The 14,842-nt window shown below is 47.4% G+C and overlaps 1 protein-coding gene across 2 annotated transcripts in view; it reads right to left on the minus strand.

The window, feature by feature from the left end:
- The window catches only part of LOC119966332 (raftlin-like), a 184,887-nt gene that overhangs the window by 56,805 nt on the left and 113,240 nt on the right, over positions 1-14,842 (minus strand). For both annotated transcript variants that reach the window (XM_038797815.1, XM_038797814.1), the window contains 2 exons: positions 9,109-9,217; positions 1,358-2,018 (listed from right to left, as the gene is read on the minus strand). In XM_038797815.1, the coding sequence (XP_038653743.1) occupies positions 1,358-2,018; positions 9,109-9,217 (770 nt within the window). The remainder of the gene's footprint in view (positions 1-1,357; positions 2,019-9,108; positions 9,218-14,842) is intronic.

Here is a 14,842-nt window from a genome sequence, read left to right on the forward strand (position 1 = left end):
GGGGGGACTCCCAGGGCTTCGGAGGTCCTTTGGGGGGGGGGGCTCCCTGGAGATCGGAGGCCCCTGGGTGGTTGGTCACTTGGCAGGGTGGCAATCTGGAACTGCTGGCCATGTTGGTATTGCCGACCAGGCACCCTGGCAGTGCCACCTGTGCACCCTGGTAGTAACGTCCGGAGTCTGGAGGTGGGGTGCAGAGGCAGCTAAGGACCCCCTTATCGGTGAGTTGGTGTAGGGCCTGGGGCCGCGCGGGGAGTCAAGAGATCAGGACACCATTTAAAAATGACACCCTAATCTCCTCCTACACTGAGGAGTTCCAGCGAGCGAAGCTCCTCAGGGCAGGAAGTGCAGCCTTGGGGGAGCGCTCCCCACTGGGCCACCAAAAAAAAGAGTGCTGTTATACAGCGGGGTCGTTCCCACCCCAACAAGCGCTGTGAATAACCTCTCGATTCTTGCCCAGAATGGACTCTTTTGTTTTGGTTAGATCACGTCCTAATTCTGTGGTTGGAAGGCCCTCTCACCCTGCTACCAATGGAGGCTCTAAGGGAAATTAATGTCTGTACGTGTTTATCAAATCCATTTTGAAAGCCACAATTTAATCTGCCTCTACCACCCTTTCAGATAGTGTTTTCCAGGTGCACAATCACAGTGGATGAAAGGCCTCATTAAATGATCCAAAGTTCTACAAAATAGCTGTTAACCAAAAGACAAAATTACAATATTGGATCACGGTTCTCCACATAAGGGATGGAAATTACTTTAGGCCTATCTTCAGGCCTGAATAGTCGCCACGTACAGGGCATTCCATTTGGAAGGCCTGAAGCCAGCCCTCAATTGAGTTTCGGACCTCATTCACATTATTGCGCAACAATGTGTACATCTGCAGAGGCAGCTCACCCATATTATAAGGATGTAGTTTGGGCCACCTGCCTCACCAGCTGCAGCCTGAAGCTAAGCCTCAGTGTGCTTGGTGGGGAGGATGGGAGGCTGAGGGAGCAATAGGGCAATCAAGATGCTCTGGAGTCAGGGACACATTCACACAGAGCAGGCTCATCTACCATACTGACCAAAAAAAATTATCATTAACTTGCAAATGTGGTTAAATAAAATTAATGAGTATATGCTTACTTGGAACATTCTTGCACAATGTAATAATTAACTTTTGATTTACCTCTATTATTTTTACATCCACTAAAAGTATTTGAAATATGAATTACCATGAATTTTGAGAATTATTAAATGGTATTAAACAGTCAGACCGATTTATGTTGAATGAGTATTTTGGTATAAATATTCAAAAACTTTATGTCAGATAAATATCCCACAAGACACTAAACGCAGTACATTAAAAGCAACTCACCCACATCATTCTCCTTTCCATTCCCTTCAGGGTTTCCTTGTCTCAAGGGTCCTCCCTGTTTGGTGTCATTAGCCTCGAACACAACCGTTGTTTCAGCTGCTTCATGACTTTCAGTTATGTGCTTCACCTCATTGTGCCTGTCTGATGCTGTGAGAGACTGCTCCTCCCCAGCTGGCCCCTCAGCATGCAGTCTGTCTGCTGCTTGGGTTTTAAGTGCTTCTGCTTGTGATGAAGCGTCTTGATTATCAGCAACGTTGCCTTCTGTCTCACAATTAGCTGTGTTCTTATTTTGTACCAAGCTTTCACCATTTTGATGTTCCTGACTTGTTAATTCTGCCATGGGTTGGCCATTGATTTGTTCGTCACCTTTCGCTGGGTCTTGGCCAGTTGGTCCTTCGGACTGAGGTGCCCCCCCTTGATTTGTGTTTTGTTTTTCCTTCTGCTCAGTCGTTTCTGTTTCCTGATTTTGTGCAAGTTTCTCTCTATCGGTATTGTTTTGCACATTCTGTCCAGCATTCCTTTCCTTTTTCATTGAGTTGTTTTGACACAAAGGACTGTTAACTGCTGAGAGGTTTTCATGCCTCTCTGATGAATCTGCTGGAGAGTTTTGGTGCTGCACAAGTCCAACAAACCGTAAGCCTTTCCTTGTTCCTTCTTGTACCTGATTATTAATCAGAAAATAATTACTTAACAAATTGTTTCCCTTTTGACTTTCTCTCCTATCATTCTTCTTCACCTGAAGACAATGGGAGCTGTTTTCAACCTCCTGTCACCCATTCCTCATTAGCCGCATGCTTTGCTTATCACGGGGGGGGGGGGGGGGGCGGGGGGATGGGAGTGAATGTGGGGGCGTGGGGAACAGGGGTGTTGGGGGTGCTGACTGCACGGAGGGGTTGTGGGGGATGGGGTTGAGGGAATGGCGGGTTGGGGAGGGTGGGGCCATCCTGGGCGGCTCTGTTGGACCGGAGTTGGCCAGGCACGGTATAGTGCTGGGCAGGGGCGGTGCCAGGTGCATGGTCGTCGGGGGGAGGGGGGTGCCAGTGGGTTAGTGCCAACCCAGCTATGTTGCCAAGTGGAGATCATTGATCTCCTTACGGCACTGGTTAAGGTCCTCCTGGTGATACTCCCTGAGCTGGCGGCTGCTGGCACCTCCTCCCAGGACACACTAGATGCCCTGTGGCTGACCCTCTGAGCCCCTCAGGGGAACAGGACATCGGATCTACACTCGACTGAGTCTCGCGGTCTGGCCAGGTCCCCCTCCCCGAATTGTGGGGCTGGTCTTCTCGGTGGCATGGCTGTGAGTGAATGGGGTTTGCTCTGCAGGATAGGGTTAAGTGCTATTCGACATGAAAGCAGGAATGCCTTTCTGATCCACTAAAGAGACTCAAGTTTGAGTTTCTATAGCCACCTACCATTCAACTGCATGGTCCAGGGGTTTCCCACTGAAAGTGTAAGGGCAAATGGCTGCCACACTTCATGAAAAGGGAAGACCAATAACATAATTTCTTTATAATATCCAAAATCAGAAGTGCTGATTACTGAGCCGCAGAGCCAGCTCAGATTTGTAATACAGTGGAAGAGCTGAAAACCAGGACAAACCGGACAAATTCAAGAGGGAATTCCCAACTCTATTGACAGTTCTGGGAAGCTACAAATGTCTTACCACATTAGCTTAAAGTGAAATTCCAAGCCAGTGTGTTTATTCACACAAAGAGAGGTCACACACCCACTCTTGAAAATGGGGAGAAAAGAGATTGACTCCACGCTACATCCGAGGGTGCTATCCCCGGAGCACAATCCATTTCTTGGGGCTCAGCCGATACTCAAACAGCTCCCTACACATTCGTGTGAACTTCATAGAGTTGAACAAAGCAGTAGAAAGGGAGGTCTGTCCAATAACACCTGTCGGTAAAAGCTTGGCGACACCTGTGAGGAGCTCGATTTTCACTAAACTGGATGCAAACAGTGACTTTTGGCCGCTCCTGTTAGACTAGCAGTTCAGACTGCTAACGACATTCATACCGGCCAGTACCATACTGTTTCAATCGTCTGCCATTTGGAATTGCCTGAATCTTTCAATATATCATGGCTGCCATTTTGGAAGGATTGGACGGAGTCATCTATCAAATAGATGATACCCTTACTCATGTATCCACCACTTTAGAGCATGATGCCAGGGTGTGAAGAGTGTTGCAACACTTGCAGGCCGAGGGCCTTACATTCAGAACTTTTGGACGTTTCCACACTTTGTACCAAATATTTACAGAACAACTTATCCGTCTTTTAAAATTGTGATATAATTGGGGTCAATTTCAACTGTCCCTACTAGTCAGGAAACTGACAGAAGTGCATAAGCCACCTGTTCTAATCCTTGCCCAATTTTATTTATGGTAAATAATGGGAAAGGTGAAATGTGTACAGCCATCCCACTGCCACCTATTTCCTGCCCTGTGGGAACCGTTCAAATTGACCTCTGTAATTTTTCTTCTCAATGCAATCCATTTTCAAAGTAGAAACGATTTTTCAAAACACACAAATAAAAGTTCTTCCCCCTCTGTGTAGCAGCTACAGTTCCTGACTTCCCTTCAGGGCACAGTAAAGTCTCTGAGGCTTAGTCTGTTGTTCACTTAATTTGTGAACTTGAAAGCTAAAAGGCAACATTACTGGCAGAAAATTCTATGCCTAAAGTGTGCCAAGTACGTTCAAACATGAGTTTCTTGTTGGGTGTTTGATGACATATAAACTCAGGAAGGTTCCAGTCATAAGTCATCCTTATATGGAGTTGACACAAGAACATTAATTCAATACAGCTGTGTTTCTGACTGCACAACAATGAAGGAATGAACAATCAAAAATTTGTTTCACTTGTTTTTACTTTGGGCCTTCAAGAAATCAATTTGATGGGTTCTGCATCTTCTTCACCCACAAAGTTTTTATACTTAATCCGTGACACTGAATAACAGGGTGAAGAACATCACTCTATGTCCTGGAGGCAGTCTCCTCTATCATGACTTTCCAGCTGCACTTTGAATGCATAATTTTGACATTTATCAGAGAAAATTAAAGCTATTTGATAAAATGGAAGTGGAATGTAAATGTTAAATAATTACTGGTTACTGAGTTACCATGCAATTACTATAAATGATAGTGTCCTCATGACGGGCAGCATATTAACTTATCCATATATACTTCAGAGGAGGGAGACTTTTCTTTCTTTAGATCTGAGAATATGAGTAAATACAAAATTATAATAGAGAACATAATAAATAAATCATGCCTATTTGCATTACTTTTGTTGGTTTTGGGAAGTTTTAGCGGGCAATTCCCCGGCCGCATTGCGCCTGGCGCTCATCCTGCTGTTCCAGGAGAATAGCCTCTAAATGGGGTTCACATTGGGCGGCAAACAGCAACTGACACAATCTGGTTTACGCAACATATTTAAGCTCCAAAGCCAGCGATCCTTGGAATGGAGGGGTGTCTGCCACTGTCACATAGAGATCGAGACACTCTTTAAAAACAGAGCCCCAGTCTGGTTGAGGCCGGGCCTGCCAGCTTCTTCGGGTCCCACACATCACTTTTTCAGCGGGTTTCACTCCAGGTTTCAAAAAAATGACTAAGTGTGGGAGAAACAAAGTGCGGCATGGCGACACAGTGGTTAGCACTTCTGCTTCACAGCACCAGGGACCCGGGTTCAATTCTGTCCTTGGGTGATGCTTTGTGGAGTTTGCACTTACACTGTGTGTTTGTGGGTTTTCTCTGGGTGCTCCGATTTCATCCCACAATCCAAAGATGTGTTGATTGGCCATGCTAAATTACCCCTTCGTGTCCAAAGATGTGCAGGTTAGGTGGGGTTATGGAGTTCCAGGGATAGAGCGGGTGAGTGGGCCTAGGTAGGGTGCTCTTTCAGAGGTGGGTGCAGACTCGATGGGCCGAATGGACCCTTCTGCACTGTAAGAATGCTATGATTCCATGAATTGCGACATGGAGCGTAACTAGAAGCAGAGCTATGAAAAAGAGTTTCCCTTCCTCTGTCTATTGGCAACTTGGATCACAATCTGAAGCCTCAATTGAAAGCAGAGAAGTTAACTGGCTGTGTGCCTGAAAAAGATCCCGTCACCAGTATATTACTGAGGCCTTCATTACAGTTCAAACTAGTCAGAACTTTGGCAAAAGAAAACTAACAGGAGGACAGAGGAGTTACATTTCCTGAATGGAAGTGGCATATACGACATGAAAAGCAGCCAGGTGTTGAACACAGTGGGGTTAAATTGGATAGCACTTAAACACAGGTGTGGGTATCACATTATAACTTCGTATTGCCTGCTCAAAATAACTTTTACATCCAGTAAGCATTAACCATACTGTTGACTGACTGGGCATCAACGGGAAGCCAAACTTGTGAGTAGCTGTAGAACCATTTAACAATGACCTGCATCTCTTAAAAATGCTGGGAGTCACAGTTGAGGAGAATCAAGGCCGGGATTCTCCCCTACCCAGCGGGGTGGGGGGTCCCAGCGGGATGGAGTGGCGTGAACCACTCCGGTGTCGGGCCGCCCCAAAGGTACGGATTTCTCCGCACCTTTAGGGCCAAGCCCTAACCTTGAGGGGCTAGGCCCGCGCCGGAATGGTTGGTGGCCCGCCGGCCAGCGGGAAAGGCCTTTGGCGCCACGCCAGCTGGGGCCGAAGGGGCTTCGCCGGCCGGCGGAAGTCCGCGCATGCGCCGGAACATCAGCGGCTGCTGATGTCATCCCCGCGCATGCACAGGGGAGGGGGTCACTTCCGCGTCCGCCATCGTGAAGGCTATGGTGAACGCGGAAGGAAAAGAGTGCCCCCACGCCACAGGCCCGCCGGCCGATCGGTGGGCCCCAATTGCGGGCCAGGCCACGGTGACACCGCCAGGGGTCAGATCGTGCCATGCCCCCCCAGGACCCCGGAGCCCACTCGCGCCGCCTGGTCCCGCTGGTAAGGTAGGAGGTTTGATTCCCGCCGGCGGGACCGGCATGACAGCAGTGGAACTTCGGCCTATCGCGGGCTGGAGAATCGCCGGGGGGAGGGAGGGCCTGCCAACAGGCCGGGCGCGATTCCCGCCCCCGCTGAATCTCTGGTGCCAGAGACTTCGGGAGATGGCGGGGATGGGATTCACGCCGGCCCCCGCCGATTCGCCGACCCGGCGGGAGAATCCCGCTCCTCATCTGGGAAAGAATGAGGAATTCCACAACAGGAGGTAGAGTAGATTCCAAGGTTTTCAGATGCTGCAGTGGAGATATTGGTGAAAGAGGTGGAAAGGAAGAGAGGGGGTGAGGGCTCTTTAGAGATGTGAATAAAGACAGTGGAAATAGAAATTCATGGAGGTGAATGCCTGAAGTCTAGCCCAAGCACCTGAATGCAGTGCTTCGAGAAGTTCAATAACCTAATTTGAGTGCCATATCGTACCAACTACACAACCATCACTCATCTGCCAAAAATCTCTCTCAATCTGGTCTCATACCTCACACTCATAGCTTCACCCCAACTTCACACAGTTACTACAGCAGCAAGCATCACACCCAGATCTCACAGCTTGCAAACATGGTCAGCTATTCAAGCATGACAACCATATCAACGTAACAGATGACACTCACTGACTCTCTTCACTCTTTCTTGCAGGACAACGTGGAGCACAAACGTAAGCAGCAAAGGAAGATGATAGCGATGATTGGAGGTCAATAATCTCAGCGTCAGTCCATCATTACAGGAGTTCCTCAAGTTGTTCCCTTGGCCCAACCATTTTCAGCTGCTTCATCAATTACCTTTTTTCCATCATAAGGTTAGAAGTGGGGATGTTTGCGGATGATTGCATATTGTTCAGCACCATTTGTGACTCCTCAGGTGCGGAAGCAATCTGTGTCCAAATGCAGCAAGACATGGGCAATATTCAAGCTTGGGCTGACAAGTGGCAAGTAACATGTGCACCACAGAAGTGCCGGGCAATGACCATCTCCAACAAGAGAGAATTTAACCATAGTCCCTTTAACATTCAATGACATTGCCATCACCGAATCAACATCTTGGGGGTTACCAAAAACTGAACTGGATTAGCCATATAAATACTGTGGCTACAAGAGCTGGTCAGAGGCTGGGGATTCTGCAGAGAGTAATTCACCTCCTGACTCCCCAAGAGGTTTAGAGAGATCATTGGTTGGAGCACTGAGCTCCAAGTGGTGGTTGGGATGCCTTGTTGAAGTTGTACAAGACATTGGTAAAACCACACATAGAATCATAGAATTTGCAGTGCAGAAGGAGGCCATTCAGCCCATTGAGTCTGCACCAGCTCTTTGAAAGAGCACCCTACCCAAACCCACATCTCCACCCTATCCCCATAACCCAGTAACCCCACCCAACACTAAGGGCAATTGTGAACACTAAGGGCAATTTAGCATGGCCAATCCACCTAACATGCACATCTTTGGACTGTGGGAGGAAACCGGAGTATCCAGAGGAAACCCACGCACACACAGGGAGAATGTGCAGACTCCGCACAGACAGTGAACCAAGCCAGGAATCGAACCTGGGACCCTGGAGCTGTGAAGCAATTGTGCTAACCACCATGCTACCGTGCTGCCCACGATGGAATACAGTGTTCAGTTATAGTCACCCTATTATAGGATGGATAGTGTTAAACTAGAAAGCGTGCAGAAGAGATTTATGAGGATGCTATCAGGACTTCATGGTCTGTGTTATAAAGGAGAGGCTGGATAGGCTGAGGCTTTTTCCCCTGGTGCGTAGGAGGCTTAGGGATGATCTTATAGAGGTCTATAAAATAATTAGGAGTATAGATAAGATAGATAATCGACATCTTTTCCCAAAGGTAGAGGAGTCTAGAACTAGAGGGTATAGGTTTAAGGTGAGGGGGGCGAGGTACAAAACAGACCAGAGTCGAAATTTCTTCACACAGAGAGTGGTGAGCACCTGGAATGGTCTGGCAGAGGCAGTGGTAGAGGCGTGTACGATTTTGTCTTTTAAAACGCAGTTTGATAGCTACATGGGCAGGATGGGTATAGAGGGATATGGGCCAAATGCGAGCAAGTGGGTCTAGCTTAGTCATAGAAACTGGGCAACATGGACAAGCTGGGCCGAAGGGCCTGTTTCCATGCTGTAAACATCTATGACTTTATAACATCACTGGTGTCAAAAATGGACGCACTGTTTTATATCATGCTCTGTCCGCTTTCTTACTTTGGCAAATGTTGACTACAAGCATGCACACATCTGCAGCAATGTTATCGGGCACGATCTGCCACACAAGTGTGTTAATGTGCTACGGAGGCCATTTCAAAGATCTGCGGGCACATGTAGTGTGAATAAAACAAGTGATAATAAGCCCAATTTCCTGCCCATTGAGTTCGAAGCAATTTACTGAGCTCACAGTTGTGAGAATGCAAATAGGCAAATTCAAAACCTTTTTTTGGTCCATGATAACAAATTTTTTTTTTTTAAATAAATTTAGATTACCCAATTATTTTTTCCAATTAAGGGGCAATTTAGCGTGGCCAATCCACCTACTCTGCACATTTTTGGGTTGTGGGGGCGAAACCCACGCAGACACGGGGAGAATGTGCAAACTCCACACGGACAGTGACCCAGAGCCGGGATCGAACCTGGGACCTCAGCGCCGTGAGGCGGTTGTGCTAACCACTAGGCCACCGTGCTGCCCTCCATGATAACAAATTAATATCTTTAAGGAAAGGGGACAAAATGGATAAAGCTCTTACTTTTTGAAGAAATTCTGCCAGCCCTTTTGATTTAGGAAGTTGGTTGGACAGCAAACTCAATTCTACTTCAAGGCTGCAAGGCTCAGTCTTGACATTATTCTCTTCAGAGCTGAGAAGATTGGAGAAAAATTAATAAGTTATGGTCATCCTCAAAGCTACTATTGGTAACAAACAATTTAAAACATTAATTTTAATTTATTTTGTTTCTCCCCTACCATTATTTTCTCCCTCATAACGACAAACAGATCACTCTTCAAACAGGCATTCTGACTGAAACAGATTAGGTCGAAACAACTGGGGCGGAATTCTCCACTCCCGGGAAAAATCGGGAGGGCCGTCATGAACTCGGCCGAGTTTCACGACGGCCTCGGAGGCCGCTCTATTTTCCCCACCCGGCGGGGCTAGGAGCGGCGCGCCGAGAGTGACGCGACGGTGGCGCCTATGTGACGTCAGCTGCGCGTGCGCAGAGTGGCCGGCTGACGTCACGACAGCTCGAACCCGCGCATGCGCGGTGGCCGTCTTTCCCCTCAGCTGCCCCGCAAGCCGTGGCAGCTTGATCTTGCGGGGCGGCGGAGGGGAAATAATGCGTCCGATTGAGACGCCGGCCCGGCGATCGGTGGACACCGATCGCGGGTCTGTCCCCTCCCGAGCACAGTCGTGGTGCTCATTCCCCACCAGGCCCCCTACAAGCCCCAAAACGGGCATCTCACGGCGATTTCACGATGGCAGCGACCAGGTGTGGTTGCCGCCATCGTGAAACGATCGCGAACGGCAGGCCGCTCGGCTCATCCGGATCGGAGAATCGCCGGTCACCGTGAAAAACGGCGAGCGCCGATTCTTCCGAGCAGGGGGTGGGAGAATCGCGGGGGGCGCCAGGGGGTCATGAAATTAGTCAGGGGGCCCTCCCGCGATTCTCCACCCAGCGTGGGGAGTGGAGAATCGAGCCCCTGGACCTTTGAATGACCACTCAAGTTAAACAGTGCAAAGCTCATGTTGTTCTCCAAAGAAAATCTATTTTGCAAAGTGTTTAAATGGTGAAAATCCATCAAACAAGTTGAAATGTTAGGAACTTTATATGTGTCTACTTGTTTTATTCATTCACTTGATGAGGACTTCGCTGCACAGGCTGTCAGTTATTACCCATCTCTAATTGCCCTTGTGAATCCATAGAATCCCTAGAGTGCAGAAAGAGGCCATCAAGTCTGCACCAACCCTATGAAAGAGCACCCTACCTAGGCATACTCCCCCGCCCTATCCCCATAACCCTACCTAACCGCCACATCTTTGGATACTAAGAGGCAATTCAGCATAGCTAATCCACCTAACCTGCACATGTTTGGACTGTGGGAGGAAACTGGAGCACCTGCTGGAAACCCACGCAGACATGGAGAGAATGTGCAAACGCCACACAGACTGCCTCCTGTAGTCAGAATCAAACCTGGGTCCCTGGTGCTAACCACTGTGCCACAGTGCCATGGTGGTGAGCTGCCCTTTTGACCAGCTGCAGTCCATGTGGTGTCGGTGCATCCCCAGTGCTGTTAGGGAGGGAACTCATGCGCATTTTCTTGGAAATCTTTTGCTAAAATAATTGGATTATTGAACTAACAGTTCCCAACAATTTTCATTAAAACCTTCTTTTCATAGAACTATAGAGATTGAATCATAAATCAAATCAAATACCAATAAACATTAGTAAAACACTCAGTTGTTCCAGTACTGTTAAGTTGGATTACTGATAAAATAAATCACCTAAAATATGGGAATTGCTTTTCTGCTTCTAATTTTCCTTTAACTCTTTCATTTGCTCCCCCATCGAGAATCAGTCATTATGTGTTCAGCAAATAGTCCCAACCATCCAGCCAAGTAAAAGCAGGGATCCCTCAGAACTCCACATCCACTTACAATCTCATGGAATGAAAAATTGAGACAATGACTAAATGTTTTAACTCTAAAAAAAATTATTTTTGATACTTGGTATCTTGGAAATCCAACATTGCTTTTGAAAACTTGGAGCAAACAGTATAGTGCATTGTTTCCACACAATGATTCCATTACTGGACAATTAAATATTGGCAACATTGGACAAGTATATTTGAAAGTCATTTGCAGCTAATTATGCACCCAGATATCTAGATATTGAGATTCCCTGAGATTAATTTGCATAAGTTAACTGGTGATTTTCTATCCCGTGATCATTTCCTCCTGAATAGTCTCATCTGTCTCCTAGTGTTCGCAAAGCAACTTCTATTAGCTGTAGGCACGTATTAAAATTACCCCAAGGTGTTGTGGGCAGTCAGGAATGTCAAAATTACAACATGCAGGATACACTTAGAGTCAACATTTGGTTTTCATATCCTGAAAAAGAATTTTTTTTCCTGCCCATCTGGTGCTTTCCATAATGATAAAGCTTAAATTACTATGCTTCTAAATAGCTAACTAGTTAATGCTGGATGGCTCCTAAGGAGGATTTTTAAAGTCATTCTTGCAGTGGGACATTGCTGTGTGACTCAGGCCATCATGAAGGGGCACTGCGCTCAGGAAGACATCTTCACACAGAGTACAAGGAAAGAAGTCACTTTGTCCCACGAACTAAGGGCTATTTATACCAGAGCTAGGCCCCAGAGCCAACACTTTCAGGCTCCAAAGCTCTCCAGATCCTGGCAGCCAGGATGCAGGCTGTTGTTTTACAGGGTTTTTCATAGGTTAATAACTGCTATTAGAAGAGCCAGACCACTCATCAAAGGTGGCACAGAGGTATACCAACAAGCAGCAGGAGTAGGCCAACCAGCACCTCGAGCCTGCTCCGCCATGTAATCAGATCGTGGCTGATCTGACAGTAACCTCAAATCTGCATCAAGGCTCAATTGGAAAGCAAGAGCTGGAGGCCAACGGCACGTGGCTGCTTTTTTCAGGGACAGCAACATTGTTGCTCAGCATTGTAATTAATAGTAATGAGCTCCCAGTAACATCAGCGAGCGCAGACATGAGAAACCTCAAATCGTATTAGAAACTAGAAGACAGGCTCTCTGAGCAGAAATCCAATGGAAACAGAACCCAGACCAGAATTCAAACACAAAATCATCCTAACACTGACTGATGTAATGGCAAACACTCCCCAAGAGTTGATTTGGGGCTCACAACTCACTATTGTATATGAATAGCTATAGAATCACACTGCAGATTACCTGTGGACATGCTGACCACAAATAAGGCAGGGGAAATCTGAAGAGTGAAGAAAAATAACCACAAATAAGAAGCAAATAGTTTAAGGAAAATAAAGAACTAACGGCTGATAAGCTAGGATGGTGGTTGAAATGAAAATCGCTTATTGTCACGAGTAGGCTTCAATGAAGTTACTGTGAAAAGCCCCTAGTCGCCACATTCCGGCGCCTGTCCGGGGAGGCTGGTACGGGAATCGAACCGTGCTGCTGGCCTGCTTGGCCTGCTTTAAAAGCCAGCGATTTAGCCCAGTGAGCTAAACCAGCCCCTGGTTGGAGGGCACATCGCAATGTAACTGATAGACTATGGGCGGAATCTCACCAGAATTGGGCAAAGTGTCAGGCTCACACAGAAAACTGTCGTGTAACTCTCCAGTTGCACAGACAAATTTTCTCACAGAATTTTGAACCTCTTTGCGAAAAAGAGCTGAGAGTGTGTGGTCCCCGCACCCCTCACCTCCACCTCATGCATACATCGCTGGCATGCCCCTTCCGTGCCGGCATCCCACCCCTCAATTTAAGCTCTCCCCCTCTGCTGCCCACCATACATTAAAGTCCCCCCCCCCCCATGGTTCTCCCACTAGGATCGGCCCCTGGAACTACTCCCTGGCACAGGTTGGCACTGCCAGGTTGGCACTGGCAGGCGTGTCCCTGTGTGAGAAAGTTTACTGAGGGGGGTCATTTGGTAGGGGGGGGCACTAATAATGTATCTAATAATGTATAAACTCATTCAAATTTATTTAAATGAGGTGGGTGGGAATCTTGCGACGTCGTCGGCGAGGGACAGGAAAAATCAGGAAATGTGGGGCTGGATTCTCCGATTTTGAGGCTATGTCCGGAGGAAGTGTCTAGTATTAAGACTAAAAAATTAGGGCGGCCCCAGCAGCGAGCTCCGACTAGTGAGGGACAAGCAGCCGCGCCATGTGAAATGCTCGGCCTTCCCGATATAAAAGCCTGGAGAATTGCCGGGTCCGTGGCCGCGCACTGCGACAAACTGCAGCGGTCGTGCCGTACAACATGACGCCAGCCTTGCCCTGATCCGACCTGCCAGATTGTACCCCTCTGAACACCCACTCGCCAGCCCCCACCAGTCTCCCCAGCCCTCGCCGCAGCCCCCTCCCCCCCAGCTAGCAGCATGGCTCCCAGCAAATGATAATTGATGCGAGATCAACCATAAATTGTAAATCTAAGATGGGTAGATGTTTGCTATCCAAAGATATTAAGGGATATAGTGCAAAGGAGGTAGAACTGGACCGCAGATCAGTCATGATCGAAATGCTGTAGAACAGGCTTGAGGGGTTAAATGACCAGCTTCCCTGCCTCTATTCACACAAACTAGACTGACACCACGGGAGTGCTGCACTGTCAGAGGTGTCATTTTATGGATGAGATAGATTAAACCAAGACACTGGGCAGGATTTACCGACCAACCCGCTGGGTGCTTTGCCGGGGGGGGGGGGGGGGGGGGGCGCGCCAGCGGGATTTCCCGTTGGCTGCACCCCTCACCTCCAGGAAACCCATGCCCCGATGTGGGACCAGGATCCCCGTCGGCGTAAACAGCTGGTAAATCCTGCCCACTGTCTTCCCTCTCAGGTGAACATAAACAATGTCAAGGCAACCAGAGGAAGTTATCTTGGGGTTCCTCAGGGGTCAGAGTTAGTACCATTACCTTTCTCAATCTATGTTAATTGCCTAGACTTTGGTGTACAGTGCGCAATTAAAATATTTGTGGATGATATAAAGTTCAGAAGAATTGTGAACTGTGAACTTGTGAAGTGATTCATTTCACAAGGAAGCATGTGGGGGGGGGGGGGATCTAAAATAAAGAATACAATTAATTAGTGGAGGGAGGTGCACTGTTAGAGAAACCTGGGGATACATGTACATTTATTTTAAATGTTAAGATGAACCTGTATAAAACACCTTGGCACTACACTTTAGGAAGGACGTGAAGATATTGGAAACGATTTGTGAGAATTGTTCCAGGGATGGGGAATTTCAGCTACATGGATAGATTGGAGAAGCTAGGACTTCTTCTCCTTGTTGAAGGGAAGGCTGAGAAAAGATTTGGTAGAGGTATTCATGAGGGATCTGAACCGAGTAGATATGGAGAAACTATTTCTTCTGGAAGCAGGAAGGCCGAGAACCCGGAGGACATCGATTTAAGGTAAGTGGCAAAAGATCCAACATGAGGAAATACTTTTTTTACAGTGTGTGGTTAGGACTTGGAACACTCTGCCTAAGAACGTGGTGGAGACAGATTTAATTGAAGTATTCAAAGGAGAATTGAATAATCATCTGAAGCGAGATAATCTGCAGATCTAAGGCAAAAGGTCAGAGAAGTGAGTGACACGAGGTGAGTTGCTCTTCCAAAGAGTTGTTATGCAAAAAGAGGCCGAATGGCCTCCTTTTGTGCTATGATCCAATGTTTCCAAACCTTTTTCTGCTGTGGTATCTTTTTTAAAAGTATATTTTTATTAAAGGTTTTCCATTTTTACAAACCACGCAAGACACCT

Source organism: Scyliorhinus canicula, chromosome 5 (genome assembly GCF_902713615.1).
Source record: "Scyliorhinus canicula chromosome 5, sScyCan1.1, whole genome shotgun sequence".
Taxonomy (NCBI): Eukaryota; Metazoa; Chordata; class Chondrichthyes; order Carcharhiniformes; family Scyliorhinidae; genus Scyliorhinus; species Scyliorhinus canicula.